General features: G+C 40.2%; 1 protein-coding gene across 2 annotated transcripts in view; it reads right to left on the bottom strand.

Moving 5' to 3' along the window:
• Positions 1 to 2074: 2074 nt before the first annotated feature.
• NLGN1 (neuroligin 1) overlaps positions 2075 to 17783 on the bottom strand; it is a 636113-nt gene continuing 620404 nt past the window's right edge. For both annotated transcript variants that reach the window (XM_058188586.1, XM_058188587.1), the window contains exons 4-5: positions 7011 to 7800; positions 2075 to 4321 (exon numbers count right to left, since the gene is read on the bottom strand). In XM_058188586.1, coding sequence (XP_058044569.1) covers positions 3505 to 4321; positions 7011 to 7800 — 1607 coding nt within the window. In that variant the 3' untranslated portion in view covers positions 2075 to 3504. The remainder of the gene's footprint in view (positions 4322 to 7010; positions 7801 to 17783) is intronic.

Below are 17783 nucleotides of genomic sequence, written 5' to 3'. Positions count from 1 at the left end.
GAGTTACTGTAGAGAGTTAGCACCCATCGCTCTCCTAGAAGAATGAAATATTTTGGGAAACATTATAAAAGGCAGAATATTATATTTTCCTGGATGAGAAAAGGAGAAACATGCTCTTGGAAAGCAGCCCCACTTTCCTTAATAGTCCCAGCAGGACTGGGCCAGCCTATCTACAAGACAAAAGGCCTTCAGCTGCAGGATGATGGGATTATCCTTCAGGGCAAAGCCATTCAACCACAATAGGAACTGCATTGCATCAGCCCAAGTTTCAACCAAGCTTGACTCAGAAAACCTACAAAGTTAGCTATGAACCCTGCATAGCCCCGTGGGAGTCTGATAGCAACCAATAGAATACATGTCCTTGCCACAGGAATAGGAAGCTCAAGGGCAAGGCCCAAGAGAGGGTATAAATAACACTCATTCTCTACTCCATATGGTCAGCTGCCCAGGGCCTAAAATCCATGTGGTCCTGTCCACCAATAAACCATCTTTCCAATCAGCCTCCAGGTTTCCAGTGTCTTTCTCCCCACTTGGAAATATCCATCTGCCCAGCTGAATATTTCTTCCAACGTTACTTACCAAGCACATCTAAATTATATTAAAGTAACCAAAATATCTTTACAATCCCCAAGGCGTGTTATGACTTTTGAGCACCCTTAACGTCTGGAAATTGAAAGTTGAAAAAATTGACATGCCCTGCTAGGCAATTGACTTGTATTTATGACATTTGCAATGTCCTGGAGTCATGTGATCCCCTTTTTGCAACCTTCCGACAAGCAAAATCAATGGGGAATCCAGATCTATTTAACAACCATGTTCCTCATTTAACCACTGCAACGATTCCCTTAAGAACCAGTGCAAAGAAAGGTCATAAAATGGGGCAAAATTCACTTAACACCAGAAATTTGGGTCTCAATTCTGGTCACAAGTCGAGGACTACCTGTATTTGCCAAGTTTGCTGATCACATTTATGCTTGATCAAATGTTTTCTTTTTGTAGAAAAATGCTTTTTTTTCTGGCGGTGGTAGAAAATATGATTCGAAACCATCTTGCGTGTGTCTGTGTGTGTGAAATAATTTGCAAATGCTTTTTTTTTTTTTTTGCCAATATTTGGAAATATTATTGGGAAATCAAGGATCCTAATCCTATACACTGTAAAAGTTTGGTGACATATCCTACCCTGTAAGTATACAACGGATCATAGCTTATGATTAATGTATTCATAACTTGAACATTTCCCAAAGAGAATTTAATCCAAATATAGGTTGAGGTCTATACAAATATATCTGATCTTGTAGAAGCATACAAAAGTCTTCAAAAGCCAGATTGATCTCAAGAAATAACTCTTTATTCTGAGACAGTTACCATTACTTCATTTTTTAAAAAATGACAAAACAGCAATAAACACTTCGGCTCTTTAATGAGCAGATAACCAGGTCTCTTAGCATTGGAATAATTATAATGTTCATTATTCAGATTAGCTTTTTATTTTTTCACTCAGTAGAGCCAGCGTTAGTGGCCCAGAAGTACAAAGAATTTTCCCCATCAAGTTGTATACAATTTGTTGTATGTGTAATAAGCTTTCAATCTTGAAAAAGAGTAACTGAAAAGAAACATTTTCTGTTACTGCAGTTAGTTTGTCAGAGAAAGTTCTGCGCGTTATCTTACAAACTATCAAAATTGCTAGTCATTTGAAAAAATGCAAAATAAAATAAAAATCACATAACTGTACTCTAATAGAAATATAATACAGGAAAAGAGAAACTGTAATCACCAGGGCTGTGCTCTTTAGTCCATCTTAATTTTTTCCTCTTTTTTTCATATATAAATGTATGATTACACATACAAACTTTTTTTTTAAAATGACCACGGCAGACCATTTTTTAAAAATAAAATAAAATTGAAAAGTAACTGTAAGGGCAAAGGGGCAAAATCATCCTTCATTTTAGCCTCTTTTCGTTTTCAGATCCAGACAATATTAAACAAGATGCAAAATTAAACATTTCCAGATTATTCCACATGATTATTCCAATTGCAGTATCTAATCAAGTACAGGAATCTCCTTCCTTGTACACTCTGTGATTCACTGACAATACACAAAGCCAAAAAAAAAAAAAAAGGGAATAACTTGGAAATTGTGTTAAGTGAATTTGTCCTCATGCAATATAATTGGCCACATGAATACGAGAAAAGTTGTATTTGTTGTGATCATTTTCAACAAGGTCACTCTGGCGACATATTCCTAGCAAATAAATCTTGGAAACTTCCTTTTTCTTTTGATGTTGTTGCGGTTCTGTTCATTGAACTAATTCTGATGTACGTGGAAGAGATTGTAATGAAACTAGAACCCAAATGGGGCTGACTTCATCAAAAGATGCCCTATTAAAATGTTGTAACTTAATAGCATGGTGGTGATGGAGTAGGGAGGCATTATTCTTATTTACCATTACTTCACATTGTTTCACATTATTTAGTTCGCTGCTGAACCCTTGGAGGAGAGTTTCTCAACATGTTGCCCATCAGATATCTTGGACTTCAGTGTCAACTTTCCACCAAAAATAAGCCCAACGCATCTGGAGGACATTAAGTTGAGAAAAACTGACTTGTACCATCAAGTCTCTCTAGAAGCTACTGCAGAGACCTCCATTAATGGAAGGCAGGAGTTTACGTACAATTTCTTTTCTCTTTTTTCCCCCTAGAAAACAAACCTTCCTTCAATTAGGCCAATCAAGGAAATAAGTTTCTGTTGGACACTCCAATGACATGAGAAAAGATTTTAATGACAGCTTAATCAGCAGCACACCCACCAAGCATAATAAATTATCATGCACGTTGTGCGAAAAAAATATTCAGTTCCTTTATTCCCACAATGTTTATAACGACAGCACTTTGTGTGGTCATGTTGAAGCTGCCAGATTTCCAGAACATGGTTACTTTAAAAAAAAAAAAAACCAAAACAAGAAACTGGCAGATCTCAGCACATGAGCCTGTGTCTAAGGCCTTGAACAGCTCTGAAGCTTTGGATACTGATTCAAAGGTATAAATATGGTCTACACAAGAAAACAGTTCCAAATAAAAACCGGTGCAAATGATGTGACATTCCATCAATGTGTCCCTTGTGCATATTTATAGAACTTTTTTTTTTAAAAAAAATTTCAGTTGTAGTTTCTCTCCCACTCCTGTGTTGCACTTGCCTAATTCCATCATGTAACTTAAACCCTCAAAAAAATTAATAGAGTGTGAATGTAAAAAGTACCATTCAAGACAATTGCTTCAAGCAATTGCTAAAGTTATGCTTTCTCTTTTTTTTTAAAGTTCATTTGTATATATGTACAATTCATTTTTCCCCCAACTCCCTCGAGTTCTCGATATGTATATTCACATAATATTCCTCCAAATTTAAATAATAACAGTCTTGTAGGGTTGAAAGCCAAGTTAAGTCTTCAGCAATTATAACCCACTGGAATCCACCCCAAAAATAAAAGTTCATATCCTCTTGTTTGGCTATACCCTAGTTGTTGAATGTGAATGAGGATGTGGCTGGGGCAGAATGCTGTTCTGTCCACCGGTAAATGTATTAAATGTGTGTAAGGGTTGAATCCCAGGTATAGTGTTTGGAATCATTGTAATCGTGTTGGGGGTCATTAAAGGAATATCATCAGGTGACCTTCTCATAGCTAGTGTGTAGTCTGGGGGGCAGGCGGTCCTAAGAACCACCTCATGTGGATGAATGGATTCGCATTCATGACCCAAGTCACTGTGCTTCATCTGGAGGGACATTATTTCCTCTTCTTGTGCGTGGGTGAGATCATTGGCAGTTGTACGCTGAGGACTACATCGCCGATGGACATCATGTCTCCGCTTGTCCTTTTTGTAGTATAACGCTGCAAAGGCTAAAATGTTCAAGAACAACAAGGATGCCCCCACAGCAATGGTGACACTCAACTCCGTGGAATAGTCTCTTTGATCTCCTGAAATTAGACTCGGTGGTTGTTTAGGATCATCTTGCTTGGCTGTAGGAAAAGCTGATGTTACAGGTACCAAATTTTTCCGGGTTGGCCTGAAAGTAATATCAGTTGATGGCACTTTAGTTGTTGTAGAGGTATACTGTGAAATGTCATTAAGATTGTGCAGGTGAGGTACTAGTTCCAACCACAGGTTCACCTTGTTAGCTCTGTAATGTTCCTTCACGCGTGGTTTTAATCCAATGTGAAGATAAAGTTGATCTTTTTGAGAGTATCTGGTCCACGCTACCTCCTCAAAACGATTAGGTTTTGTGTGAATGAACTTAGTATCTTGTGGAACTGGTTGATTGGGATCCCTAGGAGGAAAACGGGAAATGTCAAGCTTTTTTGAAAATTGGTATTTCTTTTAAAAGTATTTTACCTGCTTAGCAGAACATCTCACAAAACACAGTCTTAAACTAGGATGAATTAAGAATATGACTAACATTCAGCCTTAGTCATATTAAGAATAGACCGCATGCAATTAATGGAACTAAATTCACTGCTAAATTAAAGCTCATTATTTGGAATATCTTAAGCATTTTAAATCTAAGTCCAATCTTACCTAAGCACAGAGAAAAATATAATGAAAAGACTCTGTTCAGGTTTCATTATATCATATTCATCATCATTATCATTATTATCAGCTTCATAACAATAATATAAGAGTACAATAATATAATATTGCATTAGCAAAATCAAGGTTCAAACAAGTTCAGAATCATTTTCCTATGGAGCTAGCTAGGTATCTCTAGTGGAAATTTAGTTTGGTCTAAATCAGGGGTGAAATGCTCCCAGTTCGGACCGGATCACCTGATCTGGTAGCAATGGCAGCGAGAGGTTCGGAGAATCTGTAGCAAAAATCTCTGCCCCCTCCCTCCCTTGCCCATGCCCAGCTGAGCTGCGTGATCATCAGAGGGTTGCTTTTTTACTTTTAAAAGCATTTTTTCTTCGGCCGAAAAAATGCTTTTAAAAGAAATAAAAAAAGCCTCTGATGATCCTGTGGCTCAGCTGGGATTGTCAGAACCCTTTAAAAGCATTTTTTTACAACCTCTTCACCTGAAGTTGTAGAAAAAATGCTTTTAAAAGGCTACTCTGGCGATCCCAGCTGAGTTGCCTGATCATCAGAGGCTTTTAAAAGCATTTTTTTAACAATCTCTTCGGCCAAAGAGGTTGTAGAAAAAATGCTTTTAAAAGTAAAAAAAAAAAAAGTTGGCCACGCCCACCCAGTCACATTGCCCACCCACCCCAAGCCATGCCCACAGAACCGGTAGTAACAAATTTTATATTTCACCCCTGGTCTAAATCCAGTCTACAGTGCACATTGTATATTAGTCAAGTCTGACCGTTTTTATTCAAGTTATTTAACAAATTCTGCAATTGTTATTTTTATTTATTTATTTATTTATAATTTAATTTCTATACCGCCCTTCTCCTGAAGGACTCAGGGCGGTTTACAGCCATATTAAAACACAGAATATAAATAAATTTAAAAAGAATTAAAAACAAATATTTAGTAGGCCGAATTAACTAAAACGGTCATAGACCGACATAAAACCCCTTTAAAATTACAATTAAAATACACTTGCTAGTGTATTTTAGTGTATTACCTGCTTATTTCCATGAAAGTACGGTACATTTTAAGCCATCGGTATATTTTTATGCAAAAATCATATTTGAGTGTTTGTAAACATTCTCCAAATATATGTACCTTTCCAAGCTAGACTTCTTTCAAATCCCTGGTTTAGCAAGGTATACCGTAAAGCCAATTCCTGTCCTTGGCTTGTTTATTTGTATTTCTCTCTTTCCTGAAGCTAATTTTGATGAAGATAATAGTTTTGAAAGTGAAGATTTCACTTTACCCAATCTTTCATTAATAATCCATCCAATATACTTTTCAAAAAAACATTTAAAACAATGTTACATTAAATGCAGTAGAAATGGATGTGTTTGCAGCCATCAGTCGGCCAATTATTTTCATGCTACCTGCTGGCAATACTATAAGTACAAGAAGGAAATTCAGAATATTCCAAGATTCTGAATTTATCAACTCATTGTAATCCCTGCAATGACCTTACAATGCAGGGTTATTTGCTCACTTGTCTCAGTGCTGCTGCAGATATGTTATCTATGCATTAATCAATTCAGTGCAGTTTGTCACTTTATAGTCACTGGTACATGTGCTGAAAGTTATTTACCATTAGATCTTGCTAGAATTCCTTCAAATGAGATCTACCCACCTTTCTCAGACATCTGTCTCTTACTCCTTTCTGCCTGAAGCAGAAAAACAAGGAGTTTTTCTATATGAGAGAAAATGGCCAGAGCATTAAAATTCAATCATCTGTAAATTTTAATGATCCTTCATCAGAAATAGCTTTTTCCCCCCAGTGTGTGCTAGTGCTTGTGGGAATATCTGCATTAGATTCTGAGAGTTGCCCTGGCTCATTATAATTTCCCCAAAACTATTTAAAATGTCCATGCTTCAATTTCCACACTGTCCTTCTTTAACAACCTACAAGTACAGATAGTCCTCGACTTATGACCACATCTGAGCCCAAAATTTATGTTGCTAAGAGAGTTTTGCCCCATTGTATGATCTTTCCTGACACAATTGTTAAGCCAATCACTGCAGTTGTTAAATTAGTAACACGGTTGTTGAGTAAATCTGGTTTCCCCGTTGACTTTGCTTGTCAGAATGTCGCAAGAGGTGTTCACGTGACCCTGGGACATTGCAACCGTCATAAATATATGCCAGTTGCCAAGCGTTTTAATTTTTATCAAGTGACCATGAAGATGCTGCAATATTTGTAAGTGTGAAAATGGGTCATGGATCACTTTTTTCAGTATCGTTGTAACTTTGAACAGTCACTAATTGAACTGTTGTAACTCGGGGACTACCAGTATATATTTTTTTCTCTGCAATGTTGTATGGTGCGATGGGGAACTGTGATTTTCTTGATTAGTTCTTGATCTACATTAACATCTAGGTACTCCTCCAGGACTTACCCAGTCTTTGCAAAGTTTGTCCAATATGTCATCACCACCGCACTTAGCATGATGTCATTTTTTGAAAAATTACAAGGAAACAATTCAGTGGGACCAATCATGGGAATTCCTAATACATATGGAACTTCATCTCCATGAGCAGCATCTGCCCATGCAGGAACCTGATCTGTTTGGCAATGGTGATAGAAGGCATAAAAATATGTAGGCGATCCAAAGTTTGAATGAAGATCAGCGGTAGCCACTGCTGGTGCAACCCACTGGTGATCAGTAAATAAAGCCAAGAGTGTTTTTCTTCTTGTCTCAGGATTGTGTCTGTCCGCCCAATCCGTATACATAAATTTAATAGTTTCTCTCAAGATGTCTTTGCCTTCTGGGTACCCATATAAGTTATCGACAAAGTTTGAGACAGCAAAGTCAAAATCACTAGCAGATATGCCATCTTCACTGTCAACAATGTTTTCCACAAATTTGAGCCCTTCTCCTTGGTTAACACCCAACATAATGTCATAATTGAGGAATTCTCCTTGTTCCATCAGTATCTGAGGGTCATCTGGTATCACATCCCCATCAATAACTGGACCAAAGGCTATGTGGTATCGGGCCGGCTGAATATCCTGATCGACAAGTTCTCTATACGGCTTCTTCTGTAGACATTCTACTAATTCTACGGTATCCGATACATTGCAACCAACTTTTGTTGCCAACATCCTGGCGTATTTGGCAGGCTGAAAACTGACTGCCCAGCTGGAAAGAGCTGTTCCACTTTGAGCTATTGCTCTTTGGAAAAGTCCTGTGTGATAAAGTAGAGGATAAAGTTAGGGTAAAACGTTACTCAGTGAGGATAATAGATCACATGCTTAAAGTATCTGAATTAAGATTTCAGCATTACAAAATAATTAGCTGGCAACAAGTACTACTACCATACAGCCGAAGAACACTGGCAGATAGGGGACATTTTGTATAATGTGGTATTCATGATCCAATGATCCTCTCAAGACAACTACTGAGACTGTGTATAGCAGGAGTAGTTGTTACAGCTCCTCTAACATCCTTCACTCTTTCTATGGATAATTAGGAAAGAAAATATAGAGAAGGACGAGGAAGAGAAAAGTAGGAAGAGGAAAGAGTTGATTGTTTGAAAAATGGGCAACTAAACTATACGACATACTTATGTCCAAATATGAGCTACACATAATTATTATAAAATAATCATGAAAGAGAGCACAATCTATTGGAAGGCTGCTTCCATATAAAACTTTGAAAAGAACTATTAGCAACTACAAACATACTGATTTTTTAAAAATTCCAATTATGCATTTAACCCAGCTTTGTGGCACACTTTATTATCCAATTTGAAGGAGCCCCTATTTCAAATTTCTAAACATGGGGTTCATGTTTTATGAAAAAGGCTTCCATCCCAGTTTCCAGAAGACTGAATAAGGAAACAAATAGTGTAAACTACAGTTTTGGTAATAAGCCAAAGTAAGTGTGTCAAGGAATAAAATCTCAGATCATTTTTTGCACTTTTTTTTTTTAATTACAGAGACATTTAACACCATTTTAGTCCATCTATGTGCAGTAGTAAACTGCCAATTCAGAGATATTTAAGTGGGGACAAGAAAGAAAATAAATACATGAAATGAGGCACAATTGATTGCACAGTGTTATTCTAGATTTTTGCATATGGCCTACAGAATTTAGTGCATGTTGAAATAGTGTTGCAAAAAGATTAATGTACAACGATTTGTTGCTCTCTTTCAAGGTATAATTCAGGAAGAATATGCCACCTTTTGAAAAATCATTACACAAAATGCTACAAGAAGTATTTTTTTTAACCAGAAAGCCTCATGAATCTCTGCTTAATTTATTTTATTTATAGCTTGTTGCTTCTCTGTTGGTTACACCACAGAATTTAATATAAACCATAGAAAACCATTCAGTGACATCTTTTCTCATGTTTCCTAAATTTGGATTAAGCCAAAAATTGAACTGATTTTAAAATCTTATTCTAGCTGTCAGGGTTCTGTCAGGGATGCCCTAATTATGGTAAATCTTGAGCCAAGCTTCAAAAGAAATCCAGGTATTTATTAGGAGTTTCATGTCGGCACATTCCCAAGTGAAGCCAGCTCTGACCCTATGTAATTTGTGACCCTGTTTCCACCCTCCCCCCAGGGTGTGTTATCAATCACATTCACCAATGGAGCAATTTCGCAGGTTGCAGAGGTCACTCCCCTTTAACTGCTGCAGGTATCTTTGGGATACAGCCTTGAGGGAGATAAGCATGGAATGTGCATCTGTTTTTTGCTACTGTACAGTTTTGCCAGTTTCCCATCCCCCCGGCCTATGGCAACTGGAGAGCAGGCCAGGAATGCTTTGTGAGTTGACACTATCACTCTGTTCAAGCATGGTAAGGAATATTACAGGTAGTCCTTTACTTCCGACAACATTGAGCCAAACCTTTCTGTTGCTAAGTGAAACAGTTTTTATGTGACCTTTGCCCCAATTTATAATCTTTCTTGTCACAGTTATTAAGTGAATCACTGCAAGGTGTCAAGTTCGTACCATGGTTGTTCAGTGGATATGTCTTCCCCATTGACTTTGCTTGTCAGAAGGTTACAAAAGGTGAGCACATGTCCCTGGGACACTGCAACCACCATAAATACAGGACAGTTGTTTCAAGCCCCCAATTTTGGTCATGTGACCACAGGAATGCTGCAACGGTCATGTGAGAAAAAGGTCATAAGTCACTTTTTTCAGTGCCATTAAAGCGGTTTGCCATTGCCTCCTTCCTACAGTAGTAGTGGCCAAAATTGTGGAAACCTTTTGGGAAAAGTGTATTTTTGAGGTTTGATGGCTAATAGCGCCACTTTTTTTTGGGGGGGGGGAGTTTCAAGATAATCATATTCCACTGCTGGAATGGCCTGGGAATAGCCCAGACCATCACCCAATGGAAAATCTATGGAGTCGACTAAAGAAACTTGTTAGTCAGAAGTAACCCAGCAATAAAACCCAGTTAATAGACGCAATCATTCAATCTTGGTTTCACATTATAACAGCTGCAGAACTAAAAGACTTGGTTCACTCCATGGGAAGATGTTGTAAGGCCATAATTTATGCTAAAGTTTACCCAACTATTAACCAACATGGTGATAATTTTGGTATATCTCGTTTTTTCTATGTGTTTCACTTTTCTTCTTTATATTGTAACAACTATTCTAATAGCAAATCCTTCATAAAAGTTATTGCATTCCATTCTTGATTAAATTATCTTTCCATTGATATATAATTTTATGTTATTACAAAAAAAAGTGGTGTTATTAGCTAGTTTTAGAAAATACACTTTTCCCAAAAGGTTTCCACAATTTTGGCCACTGCTGTAGATCTGAGAGAGGGTGACTGGCCCAAGGTCACCCAGCTGGCTTTGTTTCTGAGGTGGGACTGGAACAGTCTTCCATACCTGTCCAAAATAATAATAATAATAATAATAATAATAATAATAATAATAATAATAATAATAATAATAATAATAATAATAATAATAATAATAATAATTATTTAATTTTTATACCGCCCTTCTCCCGAAGGACTCAGGGCGGTGAACAGGCAGATAAAATAATACCATATATTACAATAAAAACACTCTTTAAAAAACTTATTCAATATGGCCTAAAATTTAAAATACAATACAAAATATAAAATAAACCCCAATAAAATCCATATTTAAAAACCCTATTTAAGCCAGTCCTGCTCGGAAGAATAGATACATCTTCAGCTCGTGGCGAAAGGTCCGGAGGTCAGGAAGTTGTCGAAGTCCTGGGGGAAGCTCATTCCAGAGGGTAGGTGCCCCCACAGAGAAGGCTCTCCCCCTGGGGGTCGCCAGCCTACAGTGTTTGGCTGACGGCACCCTGAGAAGACCCTCTCTATGGGAGCGTACCGGCCGGTGGGAGGCATGTGGTAGCAGAAGGTGGTCCTGAAGATATGGTCCTATGCCATGGAGCGCTTTAAAGGTGGTAACCAGCACCTTGAAGTGCACTCGGAAAACCACAGGTAGCCAGTGCAGCCTGCGCAGGATCGGTGTTATATGGGAGCCACGAGTGGCTCCCTCTATCACCCGCGCGGCTGCATTCTGAACCAACTGAAGTCTCCGGGTGCACCTCAAGGGGAGCCCCATGTAGAGAGCATTGCAGTAGTCCAGGCGAGAAGTGAGTGACCGTGCATAAGGCATCCCGGTCTAGAAAGGGGCGCAACTGGCGGACCAGGCGGACCTGGTAAAAAGCTCTCCTGGAGACGGTCACCAAGTGATCTTCAAAGGACAATCGTCCATCCAGGAGAACACCCAGATTGCACACCCTCTCCATTGGGGCCAATGAGTCTCCCCCAACAGTCAGCCGCGGTTGCAGCTGACTGTACCGGGATGCCGGCATCCACAGCCACTCAGTCTTGGAGGGGTTGAGCTTGAGCCTGTTTCTCCCCATCCAGACCCGTACGGCCTCCAAACACCGAGACAACACTTCAACAGCTTCATTGGGGTGGTCAGGGGTGGAAATGTACAGCTGGGTGTCATCCGTGTACAGTTGATAACTCACTCCAAAACCACTGATGACCTCACCCAGCGGCTTCATGTAGATGTTGAACAGAAGAGGCGAGAGAACCGACCCCTGTGGCACCCCACAAAGGAGGCGCCTCGAGGTCGATCTCTGCCCCCCTGCCAACACCGTCTGCGATCGGTCGGAGAGATAGGATGAGAACCACCGAAACACGGTGCCTCCCATTCCCAATCCCCCCAACCGCCGCAGCAGGATACCATGGTCGATGGTATCAAAAGCCGCTGAGAGATCTAGGAGAACCAGGGCAGAGGAATAACCCCTGTCCCGGGCCCTCCAGAGGTCATCCACCAATGCGACCAAAGCTGTCTCCATGCTGTACTCGGGTTGGAAGCCGGACTGGAACGGGTCTAGATAGACAGATTCATCCAGGTACCGGGGTAACTGGTGTGCCACCACACTCTCAACAACCTTCGCCACAAAGCGAAGTTTGGAGACTGGACGGTAGTTGCCCAAAACAGCTGGGTCCAGGGAGGGCTTCTTGAGGAGGGGCCTCACCACCGCCTCTTTCAAGGCGGTGGGAACAACACCCTCCCTCAAAGAAGCGTTGACAATCCCCTGGAGCCAGCCTCGTGTAACCTCCCGGGTGGCCAGCACCAACCAGGAGGGACATGGGTCCAATAAACATGTGGTGGCATTCAGTCGCCCCAGCAACCTGTCCATGTCCTCGGGAGCCACAGGATCAAACTCCTCCCAGATGGTCTCAACAAGACTAGTCTCCGTCACCTCGCCCGAAACTACCCAATTTTGGTCCAAACCATCCCGAAGCTGAGCGATTTTGTCAAACAGATACCTGCTGAAATCCTCAGCACAACCCTGAAAGGGATCATCGCAACCCTCCTGATGAAGGAGGGAGTGAGTCACCCTAAACAGGGAGGCTGGGTGGTTCTCTGCTGACGCAATGAGGGTAGAGACATAGGCCCACTTGGCCTCCCTCAATGCCACTAGATAGGTCTGAGTAAAAGACCTAACTAGTGTTCGGTCAGCTTCAGAACGGCTCGACCTCCACGCGCTCTCTAGGCGTCTTCTCCGGCGCTTCATCTCCCTCAGCTCCTCGGAAAACCAAGGAGCTGGTTGAGACCTACGCCGGGTGAGAAGCCGCAAAGGCACTACACGGTCCAAAGCGCCCACCGCGGCCTGTTCCCAGGCCGCAACAAGCTCCTCGGCCGAGCCGTGGACCAGATCGCCAGGGAGCGGCCCAAGCTCCATCAGGAACCTCTCCGGGTCCATCAGTCGCCTGGGACGGAACCAACGTATTGGTCCCGCCTCCCTGCAGTGTTGAGCGGCAGTCCAAAAGTCCAGACGAAGGAGAGAGTGGTCTGACCATGACAAAGGTTCAATGACTAATTCTCGTACTTCCAGATCACTCAACCACTGTCCAGAGACAAAAATCAGATCCAGTGTGCTTCCCCCTACGTGGGTGGGGCCGTCAATTAATTGGGTCAGGTCCATGGCCGACATGGAGGCCATGAACTCCCGAGCCGCCGTTGATGACACACCGGCTGATGGCAAGTTGAAATCCCCCATGACCATAAGCCTAGAGGTATCAACTGCCATCCTGGCTATCAACTCCAGCAACTCAGGCAGGGCTGTTGCCATGCAGCAAGGAGCCAGGTACGTGATCAACAAGCCCACCTGCATCCTACGCCCCCACTTCACGAAAAGGGATTCACAACCGGCTATCTGAGGAACAGTGGCCTCCATCGGCTCCAGACTCTCTCTAATAACCACCGCCACCCCTCCACCCCTACCTTGGGCCCTCAGCTGATGAAATAATGAGGCTCATGTTTGCACAAACAAAAAAATGGAAACAATTCTTCCTTCCCTGGTGTGTGTGTATGTCTCTCTCTCCTCTCTCTCTCTCTCCTCTCTCTCTCTCTCTCTCTCTCTCTGTGTGTGTGTGTGTGTGTGTGTGTGTTTAAATAATTTCTAATTTGCTATTGAATCTATCAGGAAATGCATTTGTTATATTGCTCTAGGTTTGCTACACATTCTTTTTTCACCAATTGAAAGTTTTTCTCTTACACATCCATGGTTCAAAGGTGAAACCTCAAAAGCAACCTGGAGTAGATTAGGAATTAATGTTGTGGAGCTAGAGAAAGATTAGACTACTTTATCGATTCAAAGATATGACTGTTTTGCACAGCCCCATATATTTGGAAGCACTTCTCTTGAAGGATTAGAGCAGCATTAAGCAATTAACTGTGGAGGCCAGTCAGGAATTGTAAAATAAGGTATTTTAATTGAATGAATGCGACTTCAAGAACCTGACAGGTGAGAATCAAAAAATAAATTGGAAAATAAGACTCCTTCTCTGCAGGGAAGGGATGATCTCCCTGTCTGGAAACAGGACCATGCAATTTAATAGTTCTCAGCATCATTTCAAGGCAATGGAAAGTTTAAAAGTAAAAAGACCTTATGCAAGTACGGGTTATACCTGATTTGCAACTACTATTTGACTACTATTTGAAGTTGCAATGACACTGAAAAGACTGACATATGAGCAGACCTCACTACAGAGCCTTGGGACGTTATTAAATATTGGCAAATCCTTGAAACTTTGTCAGATCTCCTGATGCTTCTTGAAAGCTCAGCCACCAAAAATTGCTTGTAATCTCACACACGAGAGAACACTGAAGTTAATGATACCTAGCAGAAGAATCCTGAAATCTCAAATGAAAACACGTGATTTCCCCCCCCCCCCATTTTCTCACATGAGATCCTGGAAAATTTCAAGACGACAATGCAGAATCTTGTGAATTTGGGTAATTTGCAGCTGGGCATTTTGCAGGATTGTATGATGGTCCTCAAGGGTTCAAAAGATTTCTGACCAGTGTTTGCTTCTGGCAAGATACATTCATAGCAGGGGTGAAATCCAGCAGGTTCTGACAGGTTCTGGAGAACCGGTAGTGGAAATTTTGAGCAGTTCGGAGAACCGGTAGTGGAAATTTTGAGTAGCTCAGAAAACTGACAAAAACCACCTCTGGCTGGCTCCAGAATGGGGAGGGAATGGGAATTTTGTAGCATCCTTCTCCTGGAGTGGGGAGGGAATGGGGATTTTGCAGTATCCTTCCCCTGACATACCCACCAAGCCACACCACGCCCATCAAGCCACCGGTAGTAAAAAAAAATTGGATTTCACCACTGCTTCATAGGTTTTTGATGCTTTCCACATTTGCAAAAAACCCAGCAACCCCTATTTGAATAAAGGCTATTGATTTTATAAAGCAAAATAAGTTTTAATACAATGCAGATACTCCTCAACTTACAACCACAATTGGGACCTGAATTAACATAAATCTCAAGGCCCTCACTTGACCAAACCCAATTTTATGACATTTTTTGTGATGGTCATTAAGTGATTTCACAGTGGTTAAGCAAATAATGTACTTGTGAGTTTAACCATTTCTTCTGAATAGGTGGTGGTGGTATTTTTGGCAGAAACTGGCAAAAACCATTGCAAATTGTAATCACACGGTTGACGGACTCTGCAAACTGTCATTAAGGCAAACCAGTTTCAAGTGTCCAAAATGAATCTGAGGTGTGAGGTCTGAGTGACACAACACTTTATGACAGCCAGAAGCACTTTATGGACTGTAAATAGCAATAAATAGGATTTACACTTGTGAGTTAGCCTGCAGAAGCAAAACATCTTCAAAAGAAAAAAAAACCAAGAAATTCCAGTTGCTTCCTGAAAAAGCATCTTTGGGATGCGGAGATCTTTCAGAAGTTACAGAATTTCAGTATTAGGGCTCACCACACAGACTAGAAAAGCCTCCAACTCATAAAGTAGAGCAGAGGTGGGTTTCAGCAGGTTCTGACCAGTTCTGGACAACTGGTAGCGGATATTTTGAGTTGTTCGGAGAACCGGTAAATGCCACCTCTGACTGGCCCCGCCTCCATCTATTCTCTGCCTCCCGAGTCCCAGCTGATTGGGAGGAAATGGAGATTTTGCAGTAACCTTCCCCTGAAGTGGAGTGGGAATAGAGATTTTACAGTATCCTTCCTCTGGAGTAGGGTGGGAATGGAGATTTTACAGTATCCTTCCCCTGCCACGCCCACCAAGCCACACCCACCAAACCATGCCCAGCCACACCCACAGAACCGGTAGTAAAAAAATTTTTGAAACCCACCACTGAAGTAGAGGACAAATATATTAGGCCTTAAACCCAATATGTTGATCCCCATCTTTCCCTCTTCCTAGTTACTGGAATGAGGTTGGAATTGTAGTTACCCTCACATAAATGCTTATTGCTGTAATTTTGAATATTTGCCAAGGAGAAGGAGGAGGGGGAGGGGGAAGAGGAGGAGGAGGATCAATAAAAGTCAATAAAAGAGGATCTGTCCTGTCTGAGAGGGAATGAAAGGATTGGAGAAAAAGCAATAGCAATAACACTTAGCACTTATATACCGCTTCACAGTGCTTTACAGCCCTGTCTAACCAGTTTACAAAGTCAGTGTACGCGCCCCCCCCACAATAAAAAGAAGCAAAGAATCCAGTAAAGAGATGGGTTAAACTCTACTTGTTAGGCAGAATATGATTTTTTTTAAATGTCAAACTACAATTTCCATTGGTTGATGTGGTTTTTAGTTTACTAGGTTTTTTTTTTAAATCACCCACTTTACCACTTCTTCTGAATTATGTAGTAGGAAACAGCTAGCAAACTCTAACAGACAGTCATTCAGAAGTGGTTACTGACAGAGCAAGAAGCTTGTTCCAACTACCAACTGCTCTCAGTAACAACTGAGTGGGACTTGGAGAACTTGGAAAAGTTCACCAGAACATTTTAAGGGAAAGTATTTTGAACCTGAGCTCAGAGTTTTACTTCCCTGTCCCATTTTTCCGGCAGACCATCATTTACTAAATACACCCAGTCTTATAAGAGTAATTTAGGCTTGTTTGCCAAATCAGAATTGGTAATAAATCTGTCCCAAGTGATGGTTCTGGTTTGGAGGGCAAATGTCAAGAGACGTAAGTTGTTATTTGAATGTAATTACTAGTCATAGATTGTCACAAAGAGATTGAAATTACACAAATTAAAAGAAGAGAGAAGACAGAGAATGAACAAGTCATTTATATACCAGCTTTAAGTGGAAGCTTTTTTGCATAGGCTTCTATGAAAGGCGCCATAGATTGTTACAACAAAACAATCCACTCAAGAACTAAAAATAGATGATAATTTACAAATGTGATGATTTTGAGAAATATATGTGCTAAATGGAGAAATAAGATAAAGACATGAAATAAGATTAAGATTGGCGGTCAGGGCGGATGGTGATATTGATCATACATTAAATATTATGTAGAGATGAATAATAAAAAAGTAGGAAAAAAATTATGGCAGAAATTGAAATATACAAATTATATTTTTGATGTTATACACTGTATAAATTTTGGCTTGGTCAGTACTCTATTCGGGAAAAAACCGTACTGTTTGTTTGTATGTTTTTGTTTGTTTTAAAAACATTTTTTTAAAAAAAGAATTAAAAATAGACTGAAATATATATAGAAGGGCCTCTGGTGGCTCAGCAGACTAAGTCTGTCTGTTATTAACACAGCTGCTTGCAATTACTGCAAGTTCAAGTCCCACCAGGCCCAAAGTTGACTCAGCCTTCCATCCTTTATAAGGTAGGTAAAATGAGGACCCAGGTTGTTGGGGGCAATAAGTTGACTTTGTATATAATGTACAAATGGATGAAGATTATTGCTTAACATAGTGTAAGCCGCCCTGAGTCTTCGGAGAAGGGCGGGATATAAATGCAAATAAAAAAAAATGATTTCCCATGAAAATCTCAATTTGTTCAAGCTGTGATAATATTGTAGTTCAATACAGAGCATAATTTCCCACCCACCCCCCAAAAAATATTTCAATTTTCTTTATAATGTTGAGCATTGATTTAAACCAAGCTATTTTGGACAACCCTTTATTGTTTAAGTGTTTCTCTTTTAATTCACAATGTTCACAATATCTGTAAGCTTTCCTTGATTCTATGGAAGGGTTGGATTTGATTAAAATAAATCCATATTAACAAAACATGAGAAATCTATTACAGTTTCTCTTCTTGCGAGTGAGTCTGTAGAAAAGAAGAAGTAGGTAGTGGTATTGTTTTTGTTTTTTTAATTTAATTTAATTTAATATTTTATTTTATTATTTTATTTTATGGTATA

This window comes from Ahaetulla prasina, chromosome 6, assembly GCF_028640845.1.
Source record: "Ahaetulla prasina isolate Xishuangbanna chromosome 6, ASM2864084v1, whole genome shotgun sequence".
NCBI classification, from domain to species: Eukaryota; Metazoa; Chordata; class Lepidosauria; order Squamata; family Colubridae; genus Ahaetulla; species Ahaetulla prasina.
Note: the sequence above shows the minus strand (reverse complement) of the source record. Positions and strands in the feature narration are given on the sequence as shown.